General features: G+C 43.9%; 1 protein-coding gene across 4 annotated transcripts in view; it reads right to left on the bottom strand.

The window, feature by feature from the left end:
- LOC134339243 (adhesion G protein-coupled receptor E2-like) overlaps nucleotides 1–17,688 on the bottom strand; it is a 92,031-nt gene extending 74,343 nt beyond the window's left edge. For 3 of the 4 annotated variants that reach the window (XR_010016367.1, XM_063035587.1, XM_063035589.1), the window contains exon 1: nucleotides 17,592–17,688. Coding sequence is in view for 3 of the 4 variants with exons in the window: in XM_063035587.1 (XP_062891657.1) it covers nucleotides 17,592–17,631 (40 nt within the window). In the remaining variant the exon portion in view is untranslated. Of the gene's footprint in view, nucleotides 1–7,653; nucleotides 7,730–17,591 lie in introns of those variants that run through there. The other variant, XM_063035588.1, reaches the window with a different exon arrangement.
- Between the last annotated feature and the right edge of the window lie 1,239 nt (nucleotides 17,689–18,927).

The raw sequence follows: 18,927 nt of genomic DNA, 5'->3' as shown, positions 1-18,927 counted from the left end.
TGTGTGCAAAATGAAAGAGATGAGGGTGCGGGCATAAATGGTGAAGGAAGGGAAGTCCCTTTCTCTGAAGAAGGAGGACATCTCAGTTGTTCTGAAACGAAAAGCCTCAGCCTGAGAATGGGTGCAGGATACAGCACCAACGCAGTCGTCAATGTAGTGTAGGAAGCATTTGGAGAGTAATGTTAGTGTAGGCTTGGAACATGGACTGTTCCACGTAGCCGATCAAAAGGCTGGCATTTCTGGGTCACCTGCGAGCGCCCATGGCTACATCTTTAGTTTGAGGGACGTAGAATTAACCAAAAGATAAATTATTGAGGCCAAAAACCAGTTCTGGAAGACAGAGGAGAGTGGTGGGAAGGGAAATGTTTGGGTCTGTTGTCCAGAAAGAAGCAGAGAGCTTTAAGGTCCTCCTGAAGGGTGATGGAGATGTATTGGGAATGGACACTCATGGTGAAAATGAGACTATCAGGGTCGGGGAACTTAAAGTCATTGAAAAGATCAAGAGTGTGTGAAGTGTCATGGACGTAAGTTGGAAGGGACTGAACCAGGGGCTCAAAACAAAGTTGAGGTATGCAGCCCCAAGTTCAGTGGGACAGGAACAGGCAGAAACAATGGGGCTACCTGGACAGTCAGGTTTATGGACTTTGGGAAGGAGGTAGAAACGGGAGGAGTGGGGTAAGGAAACTCTCAGGTTGGTGGCAGTGGGTCAGAGATCCTGAGAGTCGATAAGGTCAGCAATGGCACACGAGACAATGGCCTGGTGCTCCTTAGTGGGGTGCTGTTCAACGGGCAAGTAAGAGGAGGTGTCTGAGAGTTGCTGTCTGGCCTCAGCAAGGTAGAGGTCAATCTGCCAGACTACTACAACACCCCACTTACCTGCGGGCTTGATGGTGAGGTGGGATTCAGTGCGGAGAGAGTGAAGAGCTACACGTTCAGAGGGACTGAGGTTAGAATTGTAGAGATGAGTGTTGAAGTCGTTATGGTTTATGTCCCATTGGCAGTTAGAGATAAAAAGACCCAGAGCAGAGTGTCCAGGAAGAGAAGGAGGGTTGAAGACAGGAGAAGGGGTCATCGGTGCAGGCTGAAGAGTTCTTGCCAAAGAAGTAGGGACAGTGATGGCGACAATGGAAGAACAGCTCGGCTTCACTGTGGGCATGGCGGGTGCAGGGGCACAAAGGTGAGGCTCTTACTGAGGGCAGGATGTTCCACCTCAGAGAGGGGAAGGTCAGAGAGAATTAAGAATATCCGGTATGGATGAGAACTGTGATCAGAGAAGGGAAGAAGTTTGGTAGTACCTGAGGAGGGAGGAGGGTTGGGGTGTTCAGTTATCACCTCACTGTTCCAACTCATTGCCTGTAAGACACCACTAAATGTCTCTAGCAATAAGGAGAAAGTAGGCTTTCTGATGGAAGAGGGAAGAAGAGGGAGGCTCCGTGGACCCAGGAGACACGGGGTTGGGGAGAGGTGGTGGTTGGTGGTGAAGGGGAAGATGAGAGACTGGGGTCCTAGCGGCAGCGTGTAAAGTCTCAGCCTGGTTGTGCTGTCAGTTCAGGTCCAGGCTGGAGTCGGAAAGAGAGGTTGTGCAATTAGCAGTTTGAAGGTGTCCGGGGTCATTAGGACCAGCTTTGACAGCGGTGGAATCCAGGTTCTGAATTTGCTCGGGATTGCTGGACAGAATCTCTTGTAACTATGTCTCTTTGCCCTTGACTCTCCAGGTGAAAAGAAATCCCAGACTTTCCTTCCAAATTCCATCAGAGCCCAATTTAATCCCTGCAGCGCCAAATTGCGGTTCCTTGTATCCCATGGAAACCATTCTTGTGGCAATGCCTGATCTCCACTTCCTGCTGGAGACATTTAGTGGTGAATTACAGGCAGTGAGTTGGGTCAGTGAGGTGATAAAGCATTGATCAATACGAAATGTAAATGTAAACTAATTTGCCAGTAACTTTAGTAAAACTGTACACCAGCTTCTTTCTGATGTGCTCGCAAGTGCTGAGGAGGAATCCATCAGTCCCAATATCCCACAGAGTAATTCCAAGGCCATGTTGTCTGCTTCGTACTATCTCATACTCCAATGTCTAACAGGAGGTGGAGATCAGTGAGGGCACATGGACACAATTTGCTTGAATGTTTGCATTCAAAATATGAAATAAGATAATTACAGTATATTCAGTTTAAAAATATGTAGTTCCCCTTTACAAGTAACCTCACTTGAAGAAGTGGTTTGTTATCTATGTGCCGATGAATAATGTTTACTGACAGACCGAGAGTTTCACAAGGGTGGGGAAGATATCTAGGATCAGCAGCTTTAAAGCTCTTATTTTTGCACAGGGTTGAAGGAGTCTCTGCTGGCTCTCAGAGCAATCCCAACTATTGGCCAATCACCCATACTCTGTCCTACCACACACCTACAGTCAGGGCAAATTACAACGGCCAATTAGCCTCCAACCTGCACGATTTTGGGATGTTGGAGGAAACAAATTCATCATCAGGAAAACTGCAAACACCAATTCTTACGTTCTTGGCTCAACTCTTCAAAGATTAAACAAAAGAGATGCTGGAAATATTGAGCAACACGCACAAGATGCTGGACGAACTCAACAAGTCAGGCACATCTATGGAAGGAAGCAAACACTCAACATTTTGGGCCAAGACAGTCCTGATGAAGAGTCTTGGCTTGAAACTTCGACTGTTTACTTTCCTCCAACGATGCCGTCCGAGTTTCTGAGTTCCTCCTTACAGTTTAAAATCTTTTTATGCTAAGATAACTCAACCGAGGAATTGCTAGACATAAATAAAGAACTGTATAGCACAATACAGGCCCTTCGGCCCAAGATGTTGTGCCGACATTTTAATTTATTCTAAGGACTATCTAACTCCTCCCTTCCACATAACCATCCACTTTTCTTTCACCCATGTGTGTTCCTGAGTGTATCTTAGTGTATCTTCCAGTTTAAGATGGTGCTGGTGAACCTCAGTGACCTCTGTCTGGGGTTAACGAAACAAGGATAGCAACTAAATATTGTTAACCACACTTGTTCTGGAAAACAATCATCACAAGTAATTGTCTGTAACTTCCCTTTGGATTTGGTGGCAATTTGATGTGGCAGAACTGAGGAGAGGTGAGGTGGCGGACCCATCAACAAGACAGTGGTAGAGTGTGAAAGGTCGGGAATAGGGAATCGAAGCCACAGGGTCCAGGCACCAGACGGTATCAACACGACTGAATACGATGTGCAGACGGAGGTCTGCAGGCTGAATCGAGACGGCAAAGTCAGCGTATCCATGTGGCAGTACGCGGTGTTCGGATGGAGAGTTAAGTACTGGGCCAGATTGAAAAGGTCAGGGTGTCGAGGCTTGGGACGAAGTATGAGCTGGTACTGATCGCTGCCCCACAACGTTTCCTTGGCTCTGTGCTGGACTCTGGGACTCGCTTTACGGACTTCAGTTCAGAAACACTATTTGTGGTTACTGTCTGCATGATGTTTGCTTTTCATTGCACATTGTTTTCTTTTTATGGGTGATTTTACTCTTTTATCTTCTATGGGCATGATGTGGTTTTGTATTCTCTGCACGTTGGGTGTTAGGCAGTTGTCCTTTTATTTATTTATATATATGTGATTTGTTTTGGGGTTTTTTTGTCCTGTTGGGAGATAATCTCAAGGTTCTATAATGTGCACGTACTTTGGTAATAAATGTACTTTGAACTTTGAACCACCACCCCAACAACATATTCCACTCACCCAGCAATTGTTAGAGTTGGAATAATACTCATTCCCGACATTTATTCAGATCAAGGATCAAATGGATATGCTCAGAAACTGCAACTAAATGAGGGCAGGGATTTGATCATCCACTCAGTGTCACAAAGTAAATGTAGAGAGACAGGGCAGGAGAGGGTTAAACACAATATAAATCTCCCTCTATATCAGGTGTTCACAACCTGGGGTCCATGGACCCCTCGGGAAAAGGTCAGGCTCCATGGCATAAAAAAGGGTCTGGAACCCCTGCTCAACACTACCCCATCAAATACTTCCAGAGCAGTGATGGCATGGGTTAAATACAGAGTAACACTCCCTCTGTGCCATCCCATCAAACATATTCTGAGCAGGGATATCATGGGTTAAATACATGGTAAATCTCCCTCTGCAATGTACCACAAGCACACCTAAGGCAGGGACATCATGGGGTAAGTACAGAACGAAGCTCCCTTCACATTGTCCCATAAATATATCATGGGCAGAGACAACATGAGTTATATTCAGAGTAAAGCTACCTCTACCACATCCAATCAAACAGATGTGAGGGGGCAGACCAGAGGCTGAGGTCTGGGATGGAATTCCTTCAGAGAGACACGGATATGAGAGTCCAGCCTGTCTCAAGCTGTGGAGGAGCCAGTCCCGGGACAAAGGTACCAGGGTTTGAAGAGCCCACTAACAGACCTGCAGCTCATAATGCACTAAAATGTGCAAAGGCCACAGATAATTTGGACTGTGAATCTCTCCAACACTACTCAAATCAATAACACGAACTGAACTGACTTCATTTACCCATTATCGTAAGACTGTATCCATTTACATCCTAAGCTTGAAGAAGCTTGGGTTTTATATATTTCCACACTTATATATGCATGAACTTTGCTAACCTGTTTGATTTATCTGATTTTTATATTATTGTATTGCATAGGTAGCTTTGGGTAACTTTAGGTAACTTTAACTTTACGTAATAAGGTAGCTTTAGATAACAGCAATACCAGACTCCAGGTGTTTTTCCATTTCTGCTGGTTCTTTAACCCATTACGGATATGTAACAAGGCTCTTCGGTATTCTGCTAAACTAATTAAACTAGTAATTAAACTGAACTAATGCGCAGGGGTGCTGCAGGGGTCAGTACTGGGCCCACAACTGTTCACGATAGACATTAACAATCTGGAAGAGGGGGCCGAGTGTGGTGTATCTAAGTTTGCTGATAATACTAAATTGAGTGGTAAATCAAACCGTGTAGAAGATATGGCGAGTCTGCAGAGAGTTATAGATAAGTTATTCAGACATTTAGAGATCGTACATTTTGATGGAGATGTAATGTGAAGATTTTTACTCCTCATGTATGTGAAGGATGTAAGAAATAAAGTCATTTCAATTCAATTAAGTGAGTGGGCAAGAGTCTGGCAGATGGAGTAAATGTTGGTCAATGCAAGATCATCTACTTTGGAAGGGAAAATGAAAGAGCAGATTATCATATAAATGGTAAAAAAAATTGCAGCACGCTGCTGTGTAGAGGGACTTGGGAGTGCTTGTGCATGAATCACAAAAGACTGGTTTGCAGGTGCAGCAGGCTATCAAGAAGACAAATGGGACGTTGGCCTTCATTGCGAGAGGGATTGAATTTAAGAGCAAGGAGGTTATGCTGCAACTGTACAGGGTACTGGTGAGGTCGCATCTGGAGCACTCTATGCTGTTCTGGTCTCCTTTTCTTGAGGACGGATATACTGGCTTTGTAGGTGGTGCAGAGGAGGTTCACCAGGTTGATTCCAGAGATGAGGGGGTTAGACTATGAGGAGAGATTGAGTCGCCTGGGACTGTACTTGCTGGAATTCAGAAAAATGAGGGGAGACCTTATAGAAGAACATAAAGAACATAAGTTGCAGGGTTGTTTACGGTAACATATATGTACATTGAAAATAAATTTAGTTTGGATTTGAACTTTGAACTTTGATTTATATTCTGCTGTATCCTTTGGCAATCTTTTATACTATACATAACACCACCAATATTTTTTAAAATGATCTGCGAACTTACTAACCCACCCCTCCACATTTTCATAGAAACATAGAAAACCTACAGCGCAATACAGGCACTTCGGCCTACAAAATTGTGCCGAACATGTTCCTACCTTAGAAATTACTAGGCTTACCCATAGCCCTCTATTTTTCTAAGCTCCATGTACCCATCCTAAAGTCTCTTAAAAGACCCTATCATAACCGCCTCCACCACTATTGCCGGCAGCCCATTCCATGCACTCACCACTCTCTCAGTAAAATACTTACCCCTGACATCTCCTCTGTACCTACTCCCCAGCACCTTAAACCTGTGTCCTCTTGTGGCAACCATTTCAGCCCTGGGAAAAGCCTCTGACTATTCACACGATCAATGCCTCTCATCATCTTATACACCTCTATCAGGTGACCTCTCATCCTCCGTCGCTCCAAGGAGAAAAGGCCGAGTTCACTCAACCTGTTTTCATAAGGCATGCTCCCCAATCCAGGCAACATCCTTGTAAATCTCCTCTGCACCCTTTCTATGGCTTCCACATCCTTCCTGTAGTGGGGGGAACGTCGACTCAGACTATGAGGCCAGTGTCGGGCACTTTCATGCCTTATAAGGCGCAGATTGGAAGCCTGTGTGAGGCGCCACTCCTTGCGTTCCTGTAGTGTGGCGACCAGAACTGAGCACAGTACTCCAAGTGGGGTCTGACCAGGGTCCTATATAGCTGCAACATTACCTCTCGGCTCCTAAATTCAATTCCATGATTAACGAAGGCCAATGCACCGTACACCTTCTTAAACACAGAGTCAACCTGCACAGCTGCTTTGAGCGTCCAATGCACTCGGACCCCAAGATCCGTCTGGTACTCCACACTGCCAAGAGTCTTACAATTAATGCTATATTCTGCCATCATATTTGACCTACCAAAATGAACCACTTCATACTTAACTGGGTTGAACTCCATCTGCCACTTCTCAGCCCAGTTTTGCATCCTATCAATGTCCCGCTGTAACCTCTGACAGCCCTCCACACTATCAACAACACCTCCAACCTTTGTGCCATCAGCAAATGTACTAACCCAATCTTCCACTTCCTCATCCAGGTCATTGATAAAAATCATGAAGAGTAAGGGTCCCAGAACAGATCCCTGAGTCACACCACTGATCACTGACCAGTCTGTGTTTTCATTAAAGTTATTTCTATATATCATGAAAAACTGAGGTCTTAGCTTTGATCCCTGTGGAATACCACTGGCTACAGACCTCCAGTCAGAATAACACCCCTCTACCACTACTTACTGTCTTCTATGATCAAGTCAACTTTGAATCCAATCAAATCGCCTGGGTCTGTACTCGCTGGAATTCAGAAGAATGAGAGGAGATCTTATAGAAACATGTAAAATTATGAAATGGATAGATAAGACAGAGGAAGGAGAGTTGTTTCCACTGACAGGTGGGACTAGAACTAGGGGACGTAGCCTTAAGATTCAGGGAAGTAGATTTAGGATGGAAATGAGGAGGAACTGCTTTTCCCAGAGGGTGGTGAATCTGTGGAATTCTCTGCCCAATGAAGCAGCGGAGACTACCTCAGTAAATATATTTAATACAAGGTTTGATAGATTCTTGCACAGTAGTGAAATTAAGGGTTATGGAGAAAAGGCAGGTAGGTGGAGATGAGTCCATGGTCAGATCAGCCATGACCTTATTGAATGGTGGAGCAGGCTCGACAGGCCAGATGGCCTACTCCTGCTCCTATTTCTAATGTTCTTATGTTCCTATGTATCAGCTCTTCATCGATTCAATGTGCCTTAATCTTCTGGATCAGCCGACCATGAGAGACCTTGTCAAAACCTTTCTAAACTCCATGTCTATAAGATCTATAGCCTTACCCTTAACAGTCATCTTCATGATCTCCTGGAAATCTCAAGCAAGTCTGTAAGACTTCCCTCACAAATCCATGCTGGCTCTTCCCAATGTCAATGCTTTTCCAGTTGTGAATTGCTCTGTCCCTCAACATTTTCTCCAGTGGTTTCCCTACCACTTATGTAAGGTTCACCAGCCTGGAATTTCATGATTTGCCTCATTGCCCTTCTGAAATAGCAGAACAACACTGAAGTTCAAAATAAATTTAGTATCAAAGTACGTACATGTCACCATATACTACCTTGAGATTCATATTCTTCAAGCATTTTCAGAACAGAGAACGACAATGGAGTCAATGAAAAACTACACACATTTATTGTTATTTATCCATTTAATTATTTACTTTTTGTATTTCATAGTTTGTCTTCTGTTGCACATTGGTTGTTTGTTAGTCTTGGTGTGCGTTTTTCATTGATTCTATTATACTTCTTTGTCCTACTGTGAATGCTTGCAAGTAAATGAATCTCAGGGTAGTATTTGGTGACAAGCAATTTATTTTGACCTTTGAACAGAGACTGACAAACAACCAATGTGGAAAAGAAGACAAACTCCCAACTATTCTCCAGTGTTCTGCGAACTCACCTGTAGCTAAAAAGGATAAAAACGTCTCTGTCAAGACCCCAGCAATCTTAAGGTTATAAATGTAACCTTATAAATGTACGGTTGTACATTTCGGAAGAAGAAATAATCAGGCAGATTATTATTTAGATGGGGAGAAAATTCAAAAATCGGAAGGGCAAAGGGACTTGGGGGTCCTCGTGCAGGATACCCTAAAGGTTAACCACCAAGTTGGATTGGCGGTAAGGAAAGCGAATGCTATGTTGGCATTCATTTCAAGAGGAATAGTGTATAAGAGTAAGGAGGTGTTGATGAGGCTCTATGGGGCATTAGTGTGACCTCATTTGGAATACTGTGTGCAGTTTTGGGTCCCCTATCTCAGAAAGGATACACTGATGTTGGAGAGAGTTCAGAGAAGATTTACGAGGATGATTCCTGGAATGCAGGGGCTAACATATGAGGAGCGTTTGTCGGCTCTTGGATTGTATTCATTAGAGTATAGAAGAATGAGAGGGGATCTCATAGAAACGTTTCGAATGTTGAAAGGGTTGGACAGAGTAGATGTGGAAAGGTTGTTTCCCTTGGTGGGTGAGTCCAGGACAAGAGGCCATAGTCTTAGAATTAGAGGGTACCCAGTTAAAACAGAGATGAGGAGAAATTTTTTTAGCCAGAGGGTCGTGGATTTGTGGAATTCGTTGCCACATATGGCTGTGGAGGCCCGATCATTGAGGGAGTTTAAGGAGGAGATTGACAGGTATCTAATTAGTCAGGGTATCAAGGGATATGGGGAAAAAGCCGGAAATTGGAACGAGATGGGTGAATAGTTTAGCTCATGGGAGAGCTGTGGAGCAGACTTGATGGGCCGAATGGCCTACTTCTGCTCCTTTGTCTTGTGACCTTGCGATCTTGTGATAAACCTTTATGTTTATAGCATGGAAACAGGCCCTTCAGCCCAACTGGTCCATGCTGAATACAGCATCCTCCCTGCTAGTTCCAGTTGCCTGCATCTGGCCCCTAACCCTCCAAGCCCTTCCACACCTCCCCCCATGTACCTATGAAAATACCTCTTTAATGTTGCAATTGTGCTCATCTTGACCACTTTCTCTGATAGCTCACTCCAGGTGCTCACTACCCTCCGTGGAAAGAAGTTACCTTTACACGAGTGTAGTGAGAATTCCCCATCGCACATCAATGACCCCGTCTCATGTCTTCAACCACCCTCCTCTTCCTGGACACCTTGCTCTGCTCTTCAAAGTTCAGAGTAAATATCTTACTGTACCAAAGTACGTAGATGCTACCATATACTACCCGGAGATTAATTTTCTTGTGGGCATTCACAGCAGATGCAAAGAAGCACAATATAATCAATGAATGCTACACACAAAGATGGACAAACAACCAATGTGCGGAAGAAGACAAACTGTGCAAATCCAAAACAAAACAAATAATAATAAATACATAAATAAATAAGTAAAATTTGAACCTCGTGCCCTTTGAGTGTACTGGCCTCCAGTCTCTCCGCCCCAATCCCAACCTTTCCATCAAAACTGCTGAAGAAGCATTTAAATTAAAGTTTGGACTTCTGGTTAGCAGCGGCATGACGGGCGCTCTGTCCTGCTTTTTATCTCCACACTCCTTCTTCCTCCTTTGCTCATACCAAACTGTTGGACTTTTTGTTCTTCCCCCTGCCTGCGACTGTGCTCACTTCACAATGACCTCAAAGAGTACTAAACGCAGGAGAAAAGACGATTCGGCAGCTGGCTTGACAGTAGAGGCTTATCTCCACGCTACTGGACCAACACCCTGAGGCATTAGCGGCCGAATTTAAATCTTCTTTCAGCCTGCTGGAAATGAAACTTGACCAAATCCAATGCAAAGTGGAGGACCACAGGCAACGCCTACCCTCTTTCGAGCTCGCTACGTACGACCTGAGCCAGCACGTCAGTGAGCTGGAAAACATCTGCTCCAGCTTACGTGAAAACAATATCAAGCTAAAGTTACTGACTGGGATGGCCGGAGCAGACGGCAGAATCTACTGAAGGCGGACGTCCTACTGAATTTTTTTCCAGTCTGCTTTGTGAGATCTTTGGGAAGGAGATGCTCCCATCCCCACCGGAGATTGATAGAGCCCACCGTTCACTAGCAGCTAAACCAGCCCCCAGGACAGAGATCACGCCTGGTCATTCTTCGCTTGCACCGCTACCAGATTGAAGATCTCCTGGTTAGAGAGGCCTGGCGGAGAGGGAAGCTAGAATATCGCGGCCAGCAGATTCGGGTTGTGGAGGGCTACTCTCCCGAAGTTTTGAGCCTGTGAGCCCAGTACAGAGAAGTAATGATGGAACTATACAACCCAGGACTTAGGCCTTCCCTACTATACACTGCATGGCTCTGTATCACACTTCCCAGCAGTGACAAGAACTGGCTATGCTCGGTAGACGAAGCACGGAAAAACATAGAAAACATAGAAAATAGGTGCAGGAGTAGGCCATTCGGCCCTTCGAGCCTGCATCATCATTTACTATGATCATGGCTGATCATCCAACTCAGAACCCTGCACCAGCCTTCCCTCCATACCCCCTGATCCCCGTAGCCACAAGGGCCATATCTAACTCCCTCTTAAATATAGCCAATGAACTGGCCTCAACTGTTTCCTGTGGCAGAGAATTCCACAGATTCACCACTCTCTGTGTGAAGAAGTTTTTCCTAATCTCAGTCCTAAAAGGCTTCCCCTTCATCCTCAAACTGTGACCCCTCGTTCTGGACTTCCCCAACATCGGGAACAATCTTCCTGCATCTAGCCTCTCCAATCCCTTTAGGATTTTATACGTTTCAATCAGATCCCCCCTCAATCTTCTAAATTCCAACGAGTACAAGCCTAGTTCATCCAGTCTTTCTTCATATGAAAGTCCTGCCATCCCAGGAATCAATCTGGTGAACCTTCTTTGTACTCCCTCTATGGCAAGGACGTCTTTCCTCAGATTAGGGGACCAAAACTGCACACAATACTCCAGGTGTGGTCTCACCAAGGCCTTGTACAATTGCAGTAGTACCTCCCTGCTCTTGTACCCGAATCCTCTCGCTATAAATGCCAGCATACCATTTGCCTTTTTCACCGCCTGCTGTACCTGCATGCCCACTTTCAATGACTGGTGTATAATGACACCCAGGTCTCGTTGCACCTCCCCTTTTCCTAATCGGCCACCATTCAGATAATAATCTGTTTTCCTATTTTTGCCACTAAAGTGGATAACTTCACATTTATCCACATTAAATTGCATCTGCCATGAATTTGCCCACTCACCCAACCTATCCAAGTCACCCTGCATCCTCTTAGCATCCTCCTCACAGCTAACACTGCCGCCCAGCTTCGTGTCATCCGCAAACTTGGAGATGCTGCATTTAATTCCCTCATCCAAGTCATTAATATATATTGTAAACAACTGGGGTCCCAGCACTGAGCCTTGCGGTACCCCACTAGTCACTGCCTGCCATTCTGAAAAGGTCCCGTTTATTCCCACTCTTTGCTTCCTGTCTGCTAACCAATTCTCTATCCACATCAATACCTTACCCCCAATACTGTGTGCTTTAAGTTTGCACACTAATCTCCTGTATGGGACCTTGTCAAAAGCCTTTTGAAAATCCAAATATACCACATCCACTGGTTCTCCCCTATCCACTCTACTAGTTACATCCTCAAAAAATTCTATGAGATTCGTCAGACATGATTTTCCTTTCACAAATCCATGCTGACGTTGTCCGATGATTTCACCGCTTTCCAAATGTGCTGTTATCACATCTTTGATAACTGACTCCAGCAGTTTCCCCACCACTGACGTTAGGCTAACCGGTCTATAATTCCCTGGTTTCTCTCTCCCTCCTTTTTTAAAAAGTGGGGTTACATTAGCCACCCTCCAATCCTCAGGAACTAGTCCAAAATCTAACGAGTTTTGAAAAATTATCACTAATGCATCCACTATTTCTTGGGCTACTTCCTTAAGCACTCTGGGATGCAGACCATCTGGCCCTGGGGATTTATCTGCCTTTAATCCCTTCAATTTACCTAACACCACTTCCCTGCTAACATGTATTTCGCTCAGTTCCTCCATCTCACTGGACCCTCTGTCCCCTACTATTTCTGGAAGATTATTTATGTCTTCCTTAATGAAGACAGAACCAAAGTAATTATTCAATTGATCTGCCATGTCCTTGTTCCCCATAATCAATTCACCTGTTTCTGTCTGTAGGGGACCTACATTTGTCTCAAATGCATCGACAGCCTCCCCACTGCACCAAATTATTCATAAAATACTTTTCTCCGATACCCTCTGCCAGGTAACATTAGCAGTGCTTGGACAGCGAGGTCTGGTCTGACTTGGCCGGGTTAGCTACTGACTACCACGATAGGTGGAACAATAATCACTCAGACTGTTCTCCTGAGAGAATATTTCCTTTTACCTTCAACTCAGTGAACTCTACAACCTTTTGTGGGAAGAGCACTGGGTAAAGTCTGTTTATTTTTTATTTTTTTCTTCAAATATCAGTTTATATTTCTGTTCTATGGTTCATTTTTCAGAGCCATGTTTAATAAACTTTGGGGGAATTGTTCTGTCTCTCACTAAGCACAATATCAGTTTAGGAGTGTTGAATTCTTACTGTTTCCTTTAAATATCAATAACGGAGTTGAAGATGACGCTACGGGTGACAGGAAATTGTACTGTTGGATTGTTATTGTTCTTAAGAACTTGCTGCTGTGCTCTCTGACAGCTGTCTTGTTGTGGGTTGGGGAGGGGGGGTACTCCAATGCCGGTACTATTTTAAGAATCCTTAGAAGTCCTTGTTATACTGGATTTATTTCTGCCCTGTTTCTCTTTGCCTCAGAGCTGATACCTGAAATCTTGACACCGCTTATGCCTATCAACCTGTATCTCTTTTAAAGGACAATGGTTAGACCGTTAAATTTTGTAAACTGGAATGTCAGGGGGCTGAATCACCCTGTTGAAAGAAGGAAGGTGTTCTCACATCTCAAACAGATTAATACAGCAATTGCATTTCGACAAGAATCACACATTCTCAGTGCTGACAATTCCCGTCTTATGTCACGATGGGCGGGGCAGTACTTCCACTCCATTTTTCAGGCTAAAGCCGGGGGGGGGGAGAGGAGTGTCTCAATTCTCATAAATCAAAACATTCCCTTTGAGCTCCACAACACAATATCAGATACAAATGACCATTTTGTCATTGTCTCGGGGAGATTATATAATATATTGGTAGTGATGGCTAACATATATGCTCCTAACTCAGATGACGTGGACTTCTTTGAACATTTTTTTTCTGCGCAGCCTGATCTGAGTTCATACTCTCTTATAGTAGGTGGAGACTTCAACTGTTGGTTAGATCCAGTGTTGGATTGATCGTCTCCTATCCCCGAGTACTAAGCAAATCTGCCTCATTAATTCAGTCCTTCCTCTCCAGCTATGGCATCTCTGATGTATGGTGCTTTCTCCACCCAAATAAGAGAGATTATTCTTTCTTCTCACACGTCCATCATACCTTTTCTAGAATTGACTAATTTTCTAATTGATAACCAGCTGATTCCATCTGTCCATTCCTGAGCTTATCTGAGTATAGTGATATCAGACCATGCTCCTGTTGTCCTGTCTATAATTCTTCCTGGCCTTCCTCAAATAAATAAGCATTGGCATTTTAATTCGACCTTACTGTCAGATAATGATTTTGTAAAATTTATGGAGGACCAGATAATCTTTTTTCTTAATACCAATACGTCACCTGAAACCTCAGGCCTGCTTGTTTGGGACCCTTTGAAAGCATACCTCAGGGGTCAAATAATTTCCTACACTGCGAACATGAAAAGAAAGACCCATAAAGAACGATTAGATCTGGCCAATCAAATTAAGGAAATAGAGCAACAATATGCTCAAATTAAAAATCTGGAGCTGTACAAAAAGCGAGTGAAACTTCAAACTAAATTTGATCTTATTTCCACTCACCCAATTGAACGCCCACTTTTGAAGAGCAAGAGCCAGTTCTATATGCATGGTGACCAATCTGGTAAATTTTTAGCCAACCAATTAAGGGGCCTCAAAGCCAAACAACACATCACAAAAACCTCGAATCATTCTGAAATCAGCAACACATTCAGGAATTTTTACTCCCAACTTTACACTTCTGAATCCCCAAATGATAATGTTTCAGTCGAGAATTTTTTAAACAGCTTAAATATCCCCACACTTTCTCCTGATCTCAAAATGAGACTGAATGAGCCAATATCATTCGAGGAAATATCCTCAGCCACCTCGTTACAGCAGACTGGTAAATCTCCAGGACCGGACGGGTTCCCTGTAGAATTCTTTAAATCATTTTCGTCACTGCTCTGACCTCAACTAACCTTGGTTCTATCTGATTCGTTTAAACAAGGTAAACTGCCAGCATCATTTAATGAGGGAATGCATCATTCTTCTAGCGAGGAGAGGCAAAGATCCAACAGAGTGCTCCTCATAGAGGCCAATCTCTCTGTTAGATATCAATGTCAAAATCTTAGCTAAAAGTTTTGGCCGGTAGACTGGAGAACATCTTACCCTCAATTATTTCCGAAGACCAAACCGGTTTTGTCAAAAATCGCCTCCCCTTTTTTAACATACGCCACTTCTTGAATATTTTATACACCTTCATTTGGGATCCCTGAATGTGTCATCTCCTTAAACGCAGAGAAAGTGTTCGACCGTGTGGAATGGGAGTACCTCTTTGCTGTTTTAGAAAAATTTGATTTTGGACCATGTTTTATCACGTGGATTAAACTGTTATATTCGCGTCCCACCACCTCTGTTTTGACCAAGTCTCAGCAATCCCAACCTTTCAACCTCAAACGTGGAACCTGCCTTGGTCATATCGTCCTACCTATGCCCTTTAAGCCGTGTACTTTTCGTTCTGGCCGTAGAGCCACTGGCAATTGCGTCCCGCACTTGTGCGGATCTGACGGAGATTTGGAAGGAGGGAGTTAAGCACAGTCTCCCTTTATGCTGACGATTTTTACTTTTTATATCAAACCCGATCACCTCCTTACCCCCCCACCCCCCCCCCATGTTCTCACTCCTTAACAAATTTAGCCAGTTTTCAGGATACAAACTTAATTTACACAAGAGCAAACTTTTTCCAATAAATGGAGAAGCGCAAGCATCAGAGTTTCATAACCTCCCTTTTAAGGTAGTGAATAACCAATTTGCTTACATTGGCATCACAGTAACAAGGATACATCAGCGTCTTTTTGGAGAAAATTTCATTAATTTGTTAAATCATACAAAACAGAGCCTAGCGCAGTGGTTACCCCTGTCCATATCCCGGATGGGCCGAATTAATGTTGTCAAAATGAACATCCTTCCTAAATTCTTATATCTTTTTCAATCTATACCAACTTTCATTCCTAAAGCCTTCTTTGACTCGCTAGACTCAGTCATATCGTCGTACCTATGGAAGGGCAAGCATCCCCAGCTGAATAAAGTCTGTCTTCAAAAATCTAAAAGTGTTGGGGGCATGGCTTTGCCCAGTTTCTGTTTATATTACTGGGCAGCTAACATACGCTGTCTCATCTTTTGGTCTCATTCTTACAACCAATATGACTGCCCAAAATGGGTGGCAATGGAGCTGAACTCTATTAAGAATTTCTCCATCTTCACACTTCTTGGATCCGCACTCCCTTTTCTTATGCCTAAACCAATTGTTAATCCTGTTCTCAGGCACACCCTGAGAGTATGGGCTCAGTTCAGAAAGCATAGTGGTCTCCGTGGCTTCTCTCTTTCAAGTCCTATTCTGTATAATCATCCCTTCCAACCTTCTATACATGTTTCAACATTTCGAGACTGGTACGAAAGGGCACTTTAAAGATATTTTTATAGACAACTGCTTTGCATCATTTGAGTAACTGTCTGTAAAGTTTAATGTACCCAACACTCATTTCTTCAGAAATTTGCAAATTAGACCTTTTATCAGCCCTTTGTTATCAAACTTCCCTGAGGCACCCGACATAAACGCTGTTGATATGTTTCTCTGCATGAATCCATTGCACAAAGGTCTAATATCTGCTATTTGCAACAAGCTAGCGGTCCTGAGGCAAGCCCCCCACCCCCCGACAAAATTAAAACTGCCTGGGAGCAAGATTTAAATTTCTCACTGTCAGACGATGTATGGGATTCAGTTTTTAAGTTAGTTAACTAACCTCTTTATGAGCCCGCCACTGCTTGTTCAAGGTCATCCCATATGTCTAAAACTAAATTAACTGGTATTTACCCAAATGTTAATCCCTGCTGCCACAAATGCAAAAAGGGCAAGACTTCCCTTATTCACACGTACTGGACATGCCCTAGCTTGGAAAAATACTGGAAAGATGTTTTCCAAACTCTATCCCAAATACTTAATTACAATGTGGAACCTAACCCTTTGATTGCTCTTTTCGGCACCTCCGGAGAGGGGGATACGCACCTAAATCCGACCAAACGTTGCACACTGTCTTTTGCATCTCTGTTAGCCAGGCGCGCAGTCTTGCTCCGGTGGAGGGATGCTGCCCCGCCCACCCACACGCTGTCGCTCAGGGACATCATGTCCAGTCCAAACCTTGAGAAGATCCATTATTCAATTCTCAACTCGGACATAAAGTTCCAAAAGGTGTGGGGACCCTTTCTTGAATATTTTCAGAACTCCCAGCCAAACTAAAGGTCCCATCCTTTCTTCCTTTCCTCTGCACATAAATCCCTGACTTCCAGCATTTCCCGGTAAAATTCTACGGAACCAGACTCGTAAACATACATTAGTCTATGTATTAGGAAAATACACCTTCTCTATACCAATGCAGCTCTGTGGGGACAAAGGTTCTGTTTAACCCTTTTTGCTAATTCAATGATGGTTTGGAGTTGGGGATTGGGAGGGGTGGGCCGGGGCAGGGTGGCAACCAAAGCATGATTGTACTATGCTGCATCTCTTTCATAGGTGTGAATTGTACGTTTGATACATTTGTTATGAACTGCACAAACCTCCTTTATACTATGCTCTCTTTATTTAAAAAAACAATAAAAATATTTTAAAAACTGCTGAAAAAAGGGGGTACTGTTGTAGTCTTGAAAATGCAAAGGAATAGACAAGCAACAGGAATATGATGAGGAAAGAATGGAGAGTGGACGAAGGGGGAGGGGAGGGAGAGTCTAGGAAAATGGGAAATAGAGGGGAGGGGAGGAAAGGAAGCAGGGAGGGGGAGGGGAAGGGAGGGAGAAGAGTGGAGAGGGGAGTAAAAAGAGTGGACCAGAGACAGAAAGAGAAATATTCCAGAATTGACACTTACCCAGAAGAAGCAGGCAGCTGCTCATGTTGCCGAGACCCATTCTCTGCACACCTCACCCTTTCTAGTGTCAGCTGTCACTGTGAGCTCTGGGTTTTATACTCTGTATAATCTCACCATCACACTGACTACACAGTGGAAAAGGAAATGAAACTCTCTTCCTGAAAACGTCGAAAGGCAAGAGACCTGATTCAACTCCTTATTCCCCTCCATAAATGCTGAGTTCCTCCTGCATTTTGAGTGTGTTTGACTGAATTTTCAGCATCTGCACAATCTCTTGTGTGAAGTTGGGCATTGTGGGGTTGTGGCCCAACCATCAATTCAATAGGGGACAAAATACCTGGTCAGGATCAGTACACCAAGTCATCAGTCTGGCACCTGGGAGCATGGTAGATACAACACTCTCTATCCCAGTGAATAGATCAGTGTGAGCAGGGTGGACTTGTTAATTAGCAGCCACAGGAATGTATCTGTCATTCAGGGGTGTCGGTTCACAATAACAGAACAAGTGAGAACAAGTAAACACAAGTTTATGCAAATGCTGAATATCTTGAGCAAAGCACACAAAACACACTGGAGGAACTTAACAAAATAATTGAATAGCTACATTAAACAAGTAGAGCAAAATTAAAAATAAAAACAGTCGTGAGATTATGTTCATGTTTCAATGGCCATTCTGAAAGTGATGTCAGAGGGGAGGAATTGTTTCTGAATCGTTGAGTGTTTGCCTTCAGGCTTTTGTACCTCCTTCCTGATGGTAGCAATGAGAACAAGGCATGACCTGGGGGTCATTATGATGGATGCCACCTTTTTGAGGCATCACTCCTGGGAGATGTCATGGATACTATGGAGGCCATTGCTCAAGTTGGAGCTGACTGAGTTTACAACTTTCTGCAGTTATTTTGATCCTGCGCAATAGCTCCCCCACCCCCATACTAGACGGTGATGAACCCAGTTAAAGTGCTCTCCATGGTACATCAGTAGAAATTTGTGATGTCTTTGGTGACAGACCAAATTTCCTCTAACTCCTAATGAATATAGCCGCTGTCCTGCCTTCTTTGTAGCTGCATTGGTATGTTGGGTCCAGGACAGATCCTCAGAGACACTGACACCCAGGAACTTGGAATTGCTCACACTTCCCGTTTCTGATCCCTCAATGACAGCTTGTGAGTGTTACCTCATCTTACCCTTTCTGAAGTCCACAATCAGCTCTTTGGTTTGACTGATGTTGAGAGCAAGGTTGTTGCTGTGACACTGCACAAGTAGGTGACGAATCTCACTCCTTTACACCTTTTCGTCACCATCTGGAATTCTGCCAACGATGGTTGTATCATCAGCA

The sequence above is a fragment of the Mobula hypostoma genome, chromosome 29 (assembly GCF_963921235.1).
Source record: "Mobula hypostoma chromosome 29, sMobHyp1.1, whole genome shotgun sequence".
In the NCBI taxonomy this organism is placed as follows: Eukaryota; Metazoa; Chordata; class Chondrichthyes; order Myliobatiformes; family Myliobatidae; genus Mobula; species Mobula hypostoma.
This window is presented reverse-complemented; position numbering and strand designations above follow the sequence as displayed.